This window comes from Euprymna scolopes, chromosome 15 (assembly GCF_053919585.1).
Source record: "Euprymna scolopes isolate OS-2025 chromosome 15, ASM5391958v1, whole genome shotgun sequence".
In the NCBI taxonomy this organism is placed as follows: Eukaryota; Metazoa; Mollusca; class Cephalopoda; order Sepiida; family Sepiolidae; genus Euprymna; species Euprymna scolopes.
This window is the reverse complement of record NC_136496.1, coordinates 115205692-115222164: the sequence shown is the minus strand read 5'-3', so window position 1 is coordinate 115222164 and position 16473 is coordinate 115205692. Positions and strand designations below refer to the sequence as shown.

Sequence of the window (16473 nt, the reverse complement as noted above, 5' to 3'; positions counted from 1 at the left end):
AACTTGTGTATATCGGTACAGGCAGGAAAACAGGTAGCAAGAAGGAAATTCCAAAATCTAGCTGTGGAAGGGAAGAGGCTATTATAGTAAAAAAGCTTTCTGGCATTTAGGGACCTCAAGCGTAGAGTGTGATTTTGTTGCTAAGCGGGCTTGTCGGAGATATGTACGTCGAGGGGGCACAAGTGCAATGAGTTCATCAGAACATATTTCATTAAAATATTTGTAAAACAGGCACAGGGATGGACATTGCGGCGATGGGACAGGGGTTGGATCTTAGTTGACAAAGCGGAACTGGAAACTCTTTTGGGCTTTATCCAAGAGGGAGAGACTAGTGGTAGATGTACCAGTCCCGATGTAGCAACATACTCAATTTATGGGTGAATGGTGGCTCTAGAGGTACAGGATACTCTCAGGTGTAAATAGCTTTCTAACACAATGAATTCAATAGCAAGTCTGTTTAGTATCTGATCGTCATCCGGCATATACGCTGATTCTTCAAGTCGGACTAATCTTCATCGTTCTTTCGTCTATAATTTTTATAATTTTTTTTTTTTACTTTATCCCATTCTCTCTTCTCTTTCTATGTGGTCAGCCATACCAGCCTCTATTAATTTTTCAATTGTTTTTGGTCTTTGTAGTTTGTTTTACACTTCGTAAAGCAAGCAACTGAATACGAGACTTGTTTTTTTTTTTCCATTGCTGTATTACTTGCTATTATCTTTTTTAAGGATAAGATTTTAGGATCACTGTGCATGTTTATTGTGCTAAATAACAGAATACCCTAACCTACACAAAACTATAACTTTTTGACAAGCATTGCTGTGTCTCAATGCTCGAGTTAGTGATCTGTAATTGGTCGATATTTAGCCACATACATCATCGATGTTCTATTGAAATCAAGACCGCAGAATAGCTCACTTGAGGACAGTGTTCGTACCCTGTGGTCAGTCTTGATGAAAGGACTAATCGGTCATCGTAACACTCAAACACTGATATATTAAACGGTGAGTTTTATCTTATTCTTTCGCGTTCTTTTCTCGCTCTGAAAGCGAATTGCGAGGCGAATAAAGGACAGTTCGATGGGCGTTTACGATTTATTGGGAGACGCGGGCAATAAATATCACATGTGGATCTGAGAAATCAAGCAAATGTTTTCGCGGTTGGAGTTGAATACGATACCTACTAAATCAGGGCGTTTATAGAGGATTTTTTTATATACATGTAGATACGTCCACACATCAGTAGAAGAGTATTTGTCTGTTGGTTTATTCGTACGTTGTTCTGTCACACTCATGTTTAGAATGAAATATGCGTCAGTAAATACGTATCTAATTTTAAAATAGGCCTTGTCATGTTAAAGTTTGAAATACCATTTATAGATGCGCCAAAGCATCTCTATAATGTCTTATGCACGAGAAAGAGATGAAGAGGTTTAATAAAAAAAGGAAATTTGAGAGAGAGAAGGGGATGATGAGTAACAGGGGGAGACAGCGGATGCGAGAGAGAATGAAAGAGAAAGTATGAGAGCGATGGTAAAAGCGAAAGAGATGCGGAGGGAAAGAGTCTGTGAAAGAGAAAGCGAAATAGCTAAAGAGGGGATGAGAGAGATGGACAAAGAGGGGATGAGAGAGATGGACAAAGAGGGGATGAGAGAGATGGACAAAGAGGGGATGAGAGAGATGGACAAAGAGGGGATGAGAGAGATGGACAAAGAGGGGATGAGAGAGATGGACAAAGAGGGGATGAGAGAGATGGACAAAGAGGGGATGAGAGAGATGGACAAAGAGGGGATGAGAGAGATGGACAAAGAGGGGATGAGAGAGATGGACAAAGAGGGGATGAGAGAGATGGACAAAGAGGGGATGAGAGAGATGGACAAAGAGGGGATGAGAGAGATGGACAAAGAGGGGATGAGAGAGATGGACAAAGAGGGGATGAGAGAGATGGACAAAGAGGGGATGAGAGAGATGGACAAAGAGGGGACGAGAGAGATGGACCAAGAGGGGATGAGAGAGATGGACCAAGAGGGGATGAGAGAGATGGACCAAGAGGGGATGAGAGAGATGGACCAAGAGGGGATGAGAGAGATGGACCAAGAGGGGATGAGAGAGATGAGAGAGGCTGTGTGTGAGATACAAAGAGAGGATGAGAAAGTAGGTTAAAAACAGAAAATAATACCGGCATGAGATAGATAGGATGAGAGCCAGAGGGTGCGAGACAGAGAAAGAGAGCATGAGAGTTGGAGAGAGGGTGAAAGGCAGAAATGTGGAAGGGGGTGTGAATGAATAAGAACGAGGGTGACAACAAGTGCTGGTGGAGAAAGAGGTTTATAGATATATTCATAAATATGAGTAGATTAAAGTCAATATATATGAACGGTAATGGTGCTTAAAAGAAGACATTAACTTTAAAACACACCGGAAGTTGGCACACACGTCTCTCAATTTAGGTATGGAAGCACAAAATCGATACAATTTTCAATCATATCTTATGCTTATTTTTGTTAACTTAATTAAACATAGTTATTTAAAAAGATATGAAATTAAAAAAGATAATCGATAAAAAAGTTTTTTTTAATGTTTTTATAGATTTTATAAATATAAGCAGTTAACTATAAACTAAAGCCTTCCTGAAGCGAAAATGCAAGACCTAGGAGAATAGACCTCTACAGCTGAACGGAATGAATACAACAGCCTGACAGAAAAAAAAGCTCACGTGCCTCACAATAGCCTACATCATTTAAAGATGCGTCTATGTATGTCATTAAGAGATTGTTGTAAACGTAAGCGTGGCAGACAAACCGTTCATATGGTAATGATTCATAAAAGGAGACACTAACTTTTAAACACACCGGAAGTTGGCACACGCGTCTCTTAATTTACATATGGAAGCACAGAATCGATACAATTTTCAATATTTTATGTTTACTTTTTACCCCTTTATAATAAAGATGTATAAAAATACGTAATACGTTTATTGATTATTTGTTTGTTCTTTAATTGAATAACAAGATATGCGATTAAAAAAATTAAAAAAAAAAATTGATAAAAGCGTTTATGTATTTTTTAAAATATATTTTTATAAATTTTATAAATTTTTTTAATACATTTTTTCAAACATATTAAGTTTTATTTTCAAATATAGTTAGTTTTATTCTTTAAACCCACGTAATCTATCCGTACTTATGTTGTCTGAATTTAGTGTTCTTAAAATGTGAAATGTTGATATTTTTAAACTGTTAAACTATTTTCTGTTGAACATTGATCATTTTTAAACGGCTAAAACTAAAAATGTGACACATTCATAGTATTTGTTCATGTTTCTGTAAATAAATATATATTTAAATAGTTTAACAAAATATATAACAAATTAACTTAAATAAACATAGTTATTTGAAAAAATATGTGATTAAAAATTATTGATAAAAATATATGCGATTAAACATGTTTTAAAAATGATAAAAAAGATCATAATAGATTACGCAAGTTTAAATAAAAAGAAAAGAAAAATAAAGACAAACCCTAAATATGTTTGAAAAAATATAACAAATTATTTACTGGATACAGTCGAGAAAATTGTTGACAAAAAATCAAATTTTTCTGAAATAGAACATAATTTAATCATACTAAGGTATTGATTTGAAGTTTAATGAGTTGATTTACGAACCCAAAATTTAAAGAATAGCGGAAATTCGAGCATAGTGAGTGACCAATACTATTGTGACACAAAAAGAGAGATATGCGATTATTGCGATATAATATCTCAATATAAATTTAAATCGATGAGATTGAGATAAAAAGGAACAAACCAAGTCACACGCCCATCAACGTTTCGTCTTTATTGTAAGACCTGGATTCATTGATGGACATGTGTTTTGATCTGCCCATTTTTATTTCTCTCTCATATATATCATATTACATTTCATATATATATATATATATATATATATATATATATATATACACACACACACTGTAGCGGCTATAATATAAAGAACAGAAAAAAGTCAAAATATGTGTATTACTTACAATATCATTTTTTACTGAGTAAAGATTTGAATTCCATTCATAACTTTTATACAAAGTTACAAAAAATTTTAATGAAAGAAACATTGACATTTCCCATTTAGATTTACAATGCCTTTTGCTCGAATTTCAAACGAAACAACGTTTTTTGAAGATTTATTGATTTTTGCAATTCAGTTCCGATTCGATTTTGAACGTGTCATTATTTACTGTTTATTGTCCAAAATAAATTGAATACATTATTTGTATTATGCGTCTTAACAGAAATGTGATTTTGATAAAAAGTTTCCCCATTGAATTATATTAATTTTTAAGCGCCTGCTAACAATGCTGACGTCACAATTGACTTTTTTTAATTGACAAGAAGAAATATGTATAAGGTAACAATGAGGAACCCATACAAGCATCTTCAAAAAAATTATATTGTTAAATGTTTTTAACGCATAATGAGTATATGACTCCAATGATTTCGACGATCGTTTTGATAACCACAAGTTATAATCAACTAATCAGAAGCTTCAAAAGTTATTATAAAAATGTCGAATTTTGGATTCAATCAGTTCGCCGTCGCCTGTCTCGAAACGTCCCATGATCGGGACTGCATAGATTCTTCGCCGCGATCTTTGTTACTAGGAATTACTTAACACTCAAGACCAGGACTGCATTGATTCTTCGCCGATTTGATTTACTGCCGCCATCTTTGTTCAACTTAATGTCTCAACACTTAACACACACACATATATATATATATATATATATACACTACCAAGGAGTCCTGACGTAGTCGAGGTTTGAATACGGATCAAGAAATGTTCCACTCACCTACACACTTGTTTTAATTGGAATTATTAAAATCGATCATTTTTAATCAAATCAATTGATTACTTGCTCAAGTTAGGAACTTCCGACCTCGCAGTGTCTCGGGAAGAAGCTTCACATGACTCCTTGCTGTAACTTAGGCATGTCGAGAATCTACTTTTGATTTTATAAAACTAACTGTAAATAATGGCTTTACTTAGTTTCAAACGAAAACGCCAAATATCATGGTTCAATTGTGTCCCGAAACGAAACATTCGTTTCATGTATCAAAAAAAAACAAAAAACAAAAAAAAACAAAAAAAAAAACAAAAAAAAAAACAAACAAAAAAACAAGTATTGATTTTATGAAATAATTTTTAGATAATTACTTAAATGTAGCTATCTCTAGACCTCGCACCCCATTATATTACCTCGCATATTATCTCCTCTCATGATGAGAAGCATTAGGCTTCGAAATACCATGGTAAAAGAGTCCTTACTTATCTTACACCCCTAATTGATATATCATACTTATTGAATAAACGAATAAATCTACATACAATAGTGTATATTTTATATTGTCCTTTTCTTATTTTATTGATACTATATAAGACCCAAAGCAACTCGTTGAGCTTTGCATTATACCGATAAGTCTCATCTTAAAGAATCGATCATATTCTGATAACTCCCCCATATATATATATATATATATAGGGTAGAGCGATAAAATTGTCGTCCCTAAGAAACCAACACGACAGTTTTATTTTAAAACATTTATTGAAAAATTCAGATTACTTTTGTAGTAGAGCTGACATCTATTCAGTGTAGCCACCTTCAGCCTTAATCACCGCCTCGATACGGGTTTGGAATCGGGAACATGCATTATTTTTTACAAGCATCGACGAGAGCTCGGCGAATACTTGGCGGATGGCAATGAGCAGGCTGGCTTCGGTGTTGTGGGAGATTATATTTGTGATGTTCTCAACGTATGACCAAGCGAAGTAGTCCAGCGGGTTCAGGTTGAGGGAAGAAGGGGACCACCGAGAGAAGGGGACGAAGTCGTAGCACTCTTTCTTAAGCTATGCCAGGGACTCTTTAAACTTGTGGGCCGGCGCAGAGTCCTGCTGCCACATCTAGGATCTGCCAGCGGTCATCTGATTGCATCAGGGGATCACCACAACCTTTAGCACATCAAGGTACACTTTGATGTTGACTTTCAAGCCGACTTCAAAAATATGAGGTTGCCCTCATTTGAAACCACACTGAAGTCCATCACTGTGCCGGAAACTTTGTTGAGATGTGCCCTTAGGCGTTGAACTGTCCAAATTTTCATTTTTAGGGTGCTGGCAATGGCCCTGTTGTCATAAATTGTATCGGTAGAGAGCATAAGTTGCACAGCGGCGCATCTCCGCTCTCACTCGTTGAACATTATGTCACTTTCAGACATGATAGAAGGCCACTATCGCTCTTGGCAATTGTACAAAACTAGCCAACTAGTAGATAATCTTCAACAAAAAAAAAGAAAAAAAAAAGAAAAAAAGAAAAAAAAAGAAAGAACAAAAAGAAAAAAAAAACAAAAAGAAAAAAAGAAAAAAAAAAGAAAAAAGAAAAAAAGAAAAAAAGAAAAAAAAGAAAAAAAGAAAAAAAAGAAAAAGAAAAAAAAGAAAAAAAAGAAAAAAAAGAAAAAAAAGAAAAGAAAAAAAAAGAAAAAAAGAAAAATAAAGAAAAAAAGAAAACCGATGTCATCAAGTGGAAATGGAATCATATAGTTTTTTTATGACAATTTTATCGTTTCACCCTATACATATGCATAATACTCTGCAGGCAAATGTTTTTTTCTTCTTTACGTCTTAGTGTAGCTAGATGTAGCGTGATATGAAACCCTAATGGCCAACGTCCGGTGCTCTACACCTACTCACAAACTAGGTATTAACGAGGGCAATTATTTTATCGTATTATAAATTGGATCATTTATTTATTTATATTTGTTACCATATTTTCGATACTGATAGCTGAAAGTATTTAATTATTTTTACAGAATAGCTGCACTATAATGCTCACTGAAAAATTATTTCCTTCAAATTAATGTCCTTATAAGAGGGTGTATATATTCCGAGGCGTGTTTCGCCGTCCTTGTATCTGAGTGGCTAATACTAGGGATATATAAGCGTGTGTGTCATGAATAAAGGGTTTTTGTAAGTCAAACTTAATATCGCCTGGGTCAGTAAACTGTTCGTTACTTTTTTTGCTCAGTTTATTTAATTATTTGTTCCTCAATCTGTTCACATAATCTCTGGTCCTCCCTCGCCAATCTTTCACGATAAACACCAGTCTAGCTGAAACCCATTCTTTATCTGGGCCTAAATCAAAATGTAGATTCCATGAACAAAGCTTGTTTCTTAGAAGTGCACGCCTGTGGAACTCTCTTCCGTTTGTCTGTTTCCCACCTTACTACAACTTAAATATTTTCAAGTCCAACATAAGAGGGTGGTTCATCAGGAACCTGTTTAAGATACTTTATCAAATCTCCAATACTAACGATTACTACGATACTATCCCAGTGATTACTGTACACGCAATAACCCTTTTCCTCGAGTGGCCTCCGGGCCTTGGTAAGTGCTGACAACCGTGTAAAAAAACGAAACAACCCCCCCTCCAAAAAAGATTAAAAAAACTTGAACAAACCAGAACGAAAATATCGCGACTCGGGCAATATTTCTTTCCTTCTTTCTTTTCATTGTCTCATGCTTTACGAAAAGGGTCATGTTAGACATGCAAACTTGTTCTAGCAAATTTTGGAGGTTCGTGTTATGTTGATACATATAGTAAAGAAAAAGTAATATATTATGTGTGTCATATTCAAGATTATCTTATGTTTTTTTTTCAGGTGAGAGCGGTATTCAAAAACGAAAGGAAGAAGAAGAACCTCGCTATGCATGGCTATGATTACTCGGATGAGCAATCCCTGGACTCCCTAGAATCTTACACTGCGATACTCGAAAAGGTAAACTATCATTTTTATCTATCATCCTCTAAGTTATCTATCTCTCTATAAATACATCGAAAATCGATACACAATAGACATATCTCCTTATAACATTTTATGAAGATACGTTAAATATTATATATTCTCTCATGAAATTTGGTTTGCTTACAACATTGTATGAGTTATGTATTTAAGGGTGTGTTAGAAGGCTATGACAATGCAAGAAATTGAATGTCCGTGTTGAGGCAGGGCAGCAACAAAACGAGTGATATTATCTCTCTCATATATATATATATATGAACAAATGGTTAATAAAACGTTAAAAGACATCTTGAAAAAGAGTTAAAAACATATTTAATTTTAAAAAAGGAAGCACAAGATAAGTGGATAGTCCTTAATCCGCGGAGTTTCGAAGAAATACTCTCCTTCTTATCAGAGGGCAGGAATTAGCAAAATGCGGGATCGGATTTTGCATATAAAAGTATTTAATGAAACTACAAGTAAGTCACAGATCTTACTTGGTTAAAAAAAAGGGTGAGGTAAGGGGAATAGGAGGAAAAGAAAAATGATAAAAAGATTTCACATTATAAGCTCTATTTCCTTTTCGGTTTTATTGAGCCTTTACATCTGGTTGAGATTACTTTACTTGTAAATATTAACTCTTTAATATTTATAATATATTTTAAGTTTACCATTTTGATTACCTTGGTAAACTTATTGTAATTATATATCTATATATATATATATTAGTTGGCCGCCCGGTGTTGCCGATCGTATAATACGCTTAAACATGATTTTAATTTTTGCAGATTGCGTATGTATTACTATTAAATATATATTATTATATTACGAGGAACAATTTGCCCGGTCGATTAATTTGCAAAAAATTAAAAAAATAAAAATTGTATAAAAAAAATAAAATAAAATAAAAATATCCGTCCGTGTTTGTGTCCAATAAGACGTCAGCTGACATTTTATATATAGACGAGCTTCAACATAGTCTAATCGAGTTTTATTATTTCTGTTTAAGTTTTGATGAGAACATGTTTCGAGGAAAATGAAAACGAATCAATACCGAACAAGTTAATTGATGAAACGGTCAAATATATACGTATATAAAAATAATCCGCGTTCATTGGAGACTTTCGACAATTTGCTTCATTTGTAACCGTCGAAATTATTCATTTTAACCGCATCTGATTAGAATATTACAATTTCAGCATTGTGAATTGAGATTGATTAAAATTCCGAATATATAGATATATAAATTTAAAAAAAAAACTTTCTTCGTTTCTTGATCTTACCGAAAGATTTCGTTTAAGTCTGGCATTACCATTTTCGGCTTGTTTTTCATTATGCATTTTTGTAAATATTTTACAAATATCTTTTGGAAATTTATGATCACGGTCATATAATGACGTTTTATACAATGCAAAAATCAGGAAATTTTTAGCTTTGCTATATATGTATAAATTTGCTAAAATATTTCTTTCCTCTGAATAGAAAAATTTTGCATTCTTTGAAACTCGGCGGAATAAGGATTTATTAATCATCTATGTTTGAAGTATTCGGTTGAAAAATAAAGTTTACGTATAAATTTTCATTTATGTTTAATATATAGTGTTTTGTGTACAGAAAGTTGTTAGATGAGACAAGTCATTGGTACCGTCGGTTTCAAGCCCGATAATTAAGACCGTTTTAGATATTCATATCAAGCTCTCTTCAGCCAATACTCAACTCAGAGATGAGTATTAGCTGAAGGAGCTTGATATGGATATCTAAAACGATCCTAATTATCGGGCTTGAAACCGACGGTACCAATGACTTGTTTCATCTAACAACTTTCTGTACACAAAACAAAATATAAATACGCACTTATTTTTCGGATTTTCCTTCTAATTGAGCACTCAAATTAACAGTACATCTCAGCGTTTGCGTGTATTAGTGTTTTAAAAATTTTACGCATGCATATCATTATACGGCGCTGAAATAAAAACTTGAACATTCATAACCTCAACTTGTCTGAAGGTATAGATGGAGTTTATTTGTGCCAAATACGGTTATATTACATGTACGATTCCGACATTTATATGTTGCTACTAGTGATGAGATGACTTCAATACATTCTTCGATTCTAGTACGATTACCGATTCCGATTTTTTTAAATCTCTAAATATTTAGCTTTAAATTTGCTTTATTTTTTTTCGCAACATGTATATAATATGTGCATATGTGTACAAAAATACATTGTGGGGAGTGATTTACAGATTTTAATTTTATTGGTAGTTTTAAATCAATAAATGTTTTGTTTCAACAGCAACAAAATTAGTTTTGGCATCGGAAAAGAGACATATTTTCCAACAGTGATTCCTAAAAATATTCGTATTTTCCTGATTTCAGTTTCCGATTAATCGATCCCAAACTAGTACGCGCCCTTAAGTAACCGAAAGCGACACTTACCTTAAATGGGTTGAACCGACTTTTTGTAAATTCACAAGCGATTCCCAGCCGCTTGTATATCCCCTGTCAAAGAAAATGACGACGTTATGTTTTCAGTTATTACGGAGAAGTGTCGACGTCGGCGTATATACAACATCTAGTACATTCAAATGGTCACTCATCTTGTTCTGACAAGGCTCAACTTTGCTTAACTACAGTAATCTAATAAGCGCCGTTGTGCCAACATGATTGCTTCCTCAAGTAAAGTAAGTAAAATCCGGGAGAAAATACCAAACAAACGAAAAATTATCTACCCACCATTGTACACCTGAAATTTAATCTGAAATTAAAACAAATATAAAGGTTGCCAAAGCAGATAAGTGAATATTCGATTTTAATCTAATATTGTAGCACTTTCTGTATAGTTCAAACATTTATGGCAGACCAACGGTGGGTCGTTTATAAGTCAACTACCAGATGACTTGAACGTAACCTTTACCTCGTTAGAAACCTCTGAACATATATCACTCCCTTGTCCAGTAAAATGAACTATTCAATTTGCATTTTATCAAGTAATTTCTTAACTCTCTCCTCTTTTACTACCAACCGAGACCCCCCCCCCTGCTACAATGCTAAAACTCTCCGTACAGTAAGGTTTCATGGGAAATTAAGCATGTCCAGCTCTACGTCTTTGGGCAAACTTACCATTTGAACTTAAAGAATTATGTTTTTGCTTGTGCTCCAACAGTGGAAGGAAAAGTTACCAATGAGGGAACCTCAACGGATGCGGTGTTGGATTGGTTGGGTAGGAACCGTAGTCACGGACGCCGATCGGCCATGAAGCCAGTGAAACGGATGGAAGAGCAGACAGGCAGTGAAACACTAGAGAACAGACAGGCAGTATTCGCTTTGAAAGAATCGAATTAGTTGCTATTGACCAGCAATTTCGAGTCAGGTCATTTACTAAAGAAAGATAGGGGAGCTGGGCGCCATTATCGCTTTTGATCGGATCTTGTAATTTGATCTGTAACTTATTACCTTCTGATCGGGCAGCGAAAAGAAGAAAAAAAAAAGCCGGTAAATCTTGACACCGTCAATCAGATTTTTACCCTTCCTTCTCTCTTGCCGCTTTTGACGGATCGCCCGCGTGATATCATATGCCTTTTTAGCGCAACATAAGACTTTGAGCTGCAATGTTTTGTGGCTTGACTGCTGCACCAGGCGGTGCGCGTAATGCGAGATCAGTGGGCACTGAGACGGTCTTTTCTCATTGATCTGACGAGGGTGATCTACCATTGGTTAACAGAAGAATGCCCCTCTTACCCTGCTACCGAGGAAGCATTGATGTGGTCACTTTAGCAGAGTGTTAGGTTAAAAAGAACCGAACCATAGTCCGCTACGTATCATACTATCCAATCCCTGCGCCACTTTATCGCAAATATCATGGATGCTCTATTCTCTATAGATAAAGGAGAAACTTCAATTGTTGCGGCTGTATTTTCAATGACTCCCACCAGGTTTCCTATCGACCGAAAATAAAGAATGAAGTAAACGAAGCGCGTAGCACACATTTCTGTAAATATCATTTTTAACTATCCGGAAGTATTATTCCCTACCTTCTTAAAAATCGAATGGTAGGAGAATATGATTCTCCAAGTACTTCTCTCTGACATTCGTGGGTCTTTAATTGTCTTGTCTGGCGCCGCTATTTCTCTTTACTACGTTTCATGAATTTTCATATAAATGCTGACCAACCGCAGAGTCCAAAGTCGCAGAGAAATGGAAACTCAAGGATCCTGCTATTCCCCGTCTAATTAGAGATAGAATGCGCTTGTTTATACAAGTCTGCAAATGCGAGGAAGTCCGTCCCACATAACTAGCACTGACATTTAAGGTGATAAACAATATTATAGTGGATGCAGTTCACATTATTATGTGAAAAGAAGGAAAGCATACACCAATCGCAAGGAAAGCAATTAATAATACTTCCAACAATCTGTTTAGTCAATTTTATACTGTTGTCCCCTATCCATGGTAATCTATTAAATGTATGTATGTATGTTTGTCTAAAACTTTCAAGAGAAGCGACGAATATTAAGGATATCGGTATCGTTTTGAAGCTCGACCCTTCGGACGACACATATAAAAAAATTGGCTAAAATCATTAATTCCTACACCCTTAACTCGGCACTTTTCTACAGGGAGGGATCGCTTTTTTCGCCGATATTTTCGAAAGTCATTGCCTGTTTTCGATTGACTAACCTTAATTTAAACCTTCGCCACTTCCGGTTTGGCAGTATATGTAACGGCAATAGCCACGTTTTTTTCCTCCTTCGCAGTAGAGGTTCGAACCTGCCTGCCTACTAGCGCTTTTTTGTTGCTCAAAACACACTCCCAAACACCCGGGCAACGCCGGGCACTCAGGCTAGTCTTAAATAAACGGGAAATTATAAAGGCTCAAACATTTATAAGGATTTTATATTTCATATTTTTTTGTTAATACAGTCTTTAATAAGGTCTTCTGTGGAACCATTATTAATATTTCCCTGATCCTATCGAGTTCGGAGTCCAGTCTGCTATGTGAACAAATCACGAGAGCTCTATGTACCAAAGTATAAATGAAGTCAAACGTTCGTGATTTTGGCACAAAAGAAGACCAATTCACATACAAGCCAATGAAATTCGGCTTCCTGGAATTACTAGAGAAAAAGCCACCCCTTGAACATTCACCAAGGATACCCAAGAAAGGAAAAAGAAGTTATCCTCTTCACTTTCCGTAGTGGTCTGTAGATCCCCATAAATAAATTTCAGTCTATTAAGGAATGACGGCACTTCACTTTGTGATACAAACAAAGCTAAAGTGTCGTCAATGTATCTCCCATAAGTAGTGAGTGAACGTCTAGAACTAAAAATAACAGACGCATAATAACCAACGACGGCATCAGCTAAAGTTAAATTTAAATTGACTCCTCATCGAAACCTCGTCGATTTGACTGTACATTATATCAGCAGAGCGAAACTCCACTGATTTACTACACATGTAGTGCGTACTCTGCAAGTCCCGTACAGGTTATAAGATTTCTAAAAGCCACGGAGAAAAGACATTACCAATTTTTCCACGGTACAAAAGCACGGCATCATGGGATGCAATTATATTAGATTAAGCATTTTAACATGTTACTGCTGGTTTCATACGTAATGTTATTAATTGTATATTACTAGGATTTAATAAAGATAAAGCATTTTAATATTTTTTTAAATTAGTTACGAAGTGTCTTATTAATTAACATTTGTTCTAAATTAGATGTGTGCAGTTATTTATTTATTTTTTTTTGCAAATATTCATTAATAAATTTAAAGTTTAGGAGGTGCATGGTGTTGCGCCGGGATACGATGGTGGTTATAAAACCAATGTAGCTATTAAGTTTATTAGTGTATAAGTTATATACTTACACAGGGCATTACATCTTATAGATAACGTGTTCTTTCTAATGTTTTACAAGTAAGGGCGGAGTTGGTTTTACTACTTCAAGAATTTTGGGTCTTACATTTCTAATTCTAAACAATAAGTGTACCTTTATTATTATGCTACTTAGCAGAGACACCCGACATTTCCCGGGATTAAATGAGGATCAACGAATGTTTCATACTCCCAATAATTTTATTATCATCAAAATCGGTTAAAGCGTCCATTTTTAATTAAATCAATTGAATGTCGGTTTTAGTCGGGGACCCAGCACAATGCATCGAGAGGAAGCTTCATGTTGGTTTTTTCCCAGTAACTTAGTCCAAAATATATTGCAGTCAGCATTGTACTCTAGAGAATCTATCCATTGATTTAATATTTTTTTAGAATGGCTTGAATTAAAGTTTAAAATGCAAAAGTTAGGTATTATGGTTAAATAGTGCTCTTAACAGAAACATTAATTTCGAACGCTCTCCTGTTTTAGAAAAGATCCTACTATGGATTTTATACGCGGGCCTTTGCTTGTGTAGTGATAAAACTTCTCAAATGCTCTTGCGATGTTAGGCTGTGTAAAGATGTTAACTTTGGTCAACATGGGACTATTTCTTCTTTAATCAGACTTTTCCGATTGCTGATTAATTTTTGATACTTATCGGAAGCATTCAGATGCAAAACCTATCCCAGAACCCCCCCCCCCCCAGACACAAAGTACATTGTGTGAAAATTAAAATAAAAAATCGGCCCACTCGTTTTGGAGTTCATCAGGAGCGAACACACACACACACACACACGGACAAAGTGCCTTTATATACAAGTAGATGAAGTGGATACGTATTTGCGTACAATATTTTTTCTACTAATTTTATGTTTGATGGTCTACAGTATTATACGTGAATATAGTTTGAGTTAGATTGAATATTATTATTTATAGTAGTTTAGAAGCATTGGCTGAATCAACGATTTGAATAATGCCTTTCTTATTAAAGACTTGTTTTTGTTTTAATTCAGTGAATAGTTTTTATTAAAAACATAATAAACTGAGCAAAACAAATCTCATCCAGCACAAAACATCCTCACAGGCGATAGCAGTACTCAATCTTTGTACGTAACTGGCTCTTATAGAGAGAGGACTGCGTCAGACATGAAATACTTTCTAGGGCGGTAGAAATGAACAATGCTACATGAATATTGATGAAGGGGAAGTGAATGGACAAAATTTGATTACCGAAATCGGCTCAATTATTTTTTGATACTAAACTTGAAAGCAAACATTATAGTCTGCAAGGAGTCACTGCCATGTTAATGTGTTCCCCAAATGTGCAGCTCTTAAAAAGAAACTATATGCAAATCTCGTTTAGTTTTAAGCTGAGCGTCTTTATTTCCGAAATAGATTTATTTTTAATACGATTTAAAATGATTGTTTTTATCACGCTTACATTTAATTAAATTTGACACGATCAACTGATTATCTTATATAAAAAGAAATCCCACTGCTTCTTGTGCTTCCAAAAAGATAAAACTACATAAACAACACCCACAAAGCTGATATAATCTTATTCGGCATTATCTTGAACAAATCTAATTAATAAAACTTGCAATATCTGTGTGTCTGCCCGTCTTCATTTTTTTAAATGCATCTCATTCGAGGCGAGGTCACTGAGCGGCGTGAGGCGGGTGAAATAATTGTATTTTTTGTCGACCGTTCTCTGATGAGTTTGCAGTCGGTAAAAAATAGCTGCTTAGGGGTCATCATTGAAAAAAGATAATATTTTTATGCATGCGCAAATATATACATTTCTACTTTAAAGTTTATTTTTGGCTATTTCTTATCCATATGGCGATATTTCAAACGCTATTATATATGGGGTACGATATCTATAATATAAAGCTGAACGTGTGTGTCTGGTCACGAATAGGCTCCTATATAGTTGACTATTATAGAAAACTGATCGCATATAATGATAGAAGATGTATCGAGACACAGGAATGGGTATGTTTGATCTGGCATAATGATGATTCATTAAACTTGTGGGGTCTGCGTACGCGCCTTGTCCACAAAAATGGAAATAAAAAATTTAAAAATGAAAAAAACAAAACAAAAACAACGTTTACAAGGGTTTTATATATAGATGTACATAATACTTTAATAAGTATGTTTTAACTTAAATAAGGATGGTACAATAAAATTGTGGGGTCTGCGTTCGCGCCTGGCCTCCACAGAATGGAAATAGGCACAAACTTTAATAAAGACTTTTCATATCTATCTGCGTAAGTATAAGTTGATAATTATGCTTCTGTTTGAAGAAATATGGTATAATAAAATTATGGGGTGTTCGTTCGCCCCTGGGCTCCATAGAATGGAAATATGTCACAAAGTTTAACAAGGTTTTTTTGATATAGATCAACAGAATATTGTGATAAGTGTTTCAGTGTGAGCAGGTATGGTGTAATAAATTATGGGGTTTATCTATTTTATTTTTACTTTCATCATATTTTGCTTTGGTTTTGATACCCCCAAATTCGAAGTGATCTCTTTACAGTCCTTCCTTTTCATAATCTATCATACTTTCATAAATCAGAGTCCATTTTCTATAGGCTGTTTTTGAACCCAGTCAACGACAGGTACTTTTGCTAGTATATATAATAATCGATCTAGAATTGGCTTTATAATAATAAACGTGAAATCTGCACAAATCAGCTAGTAACATCTAATCAAAAAACATTAATTCTTTAGAAGACTACTGAAGCATAATCTGTCG

General features: G+C 34.7%; 1 protein-coding gene across 2 annotated transcripts in view; it reads left to right on the top strand.

Moving 5' to 3' along the window:
* Positions 1 to 16473, top strand: part of LOC145294078 (adhesion G protein-coupled receptor L1-like) — a 1162895-nt gene that overhangs the window by 1105578 nt on the left and 40844 nt on the right. For both annotated transcript variants that reach the window (XM_080141133.1, XM_080141131.1), the window contains one exon: positions 7711 to 7827. In XM_080141133.1, the coding sequence (XP_079997259.1) occupies positions 7711 to 7827 (117 nt within the window). The remainder of the gene's footprint in view (positions 1 to 7710; positions 7828 to 16473) is intronic.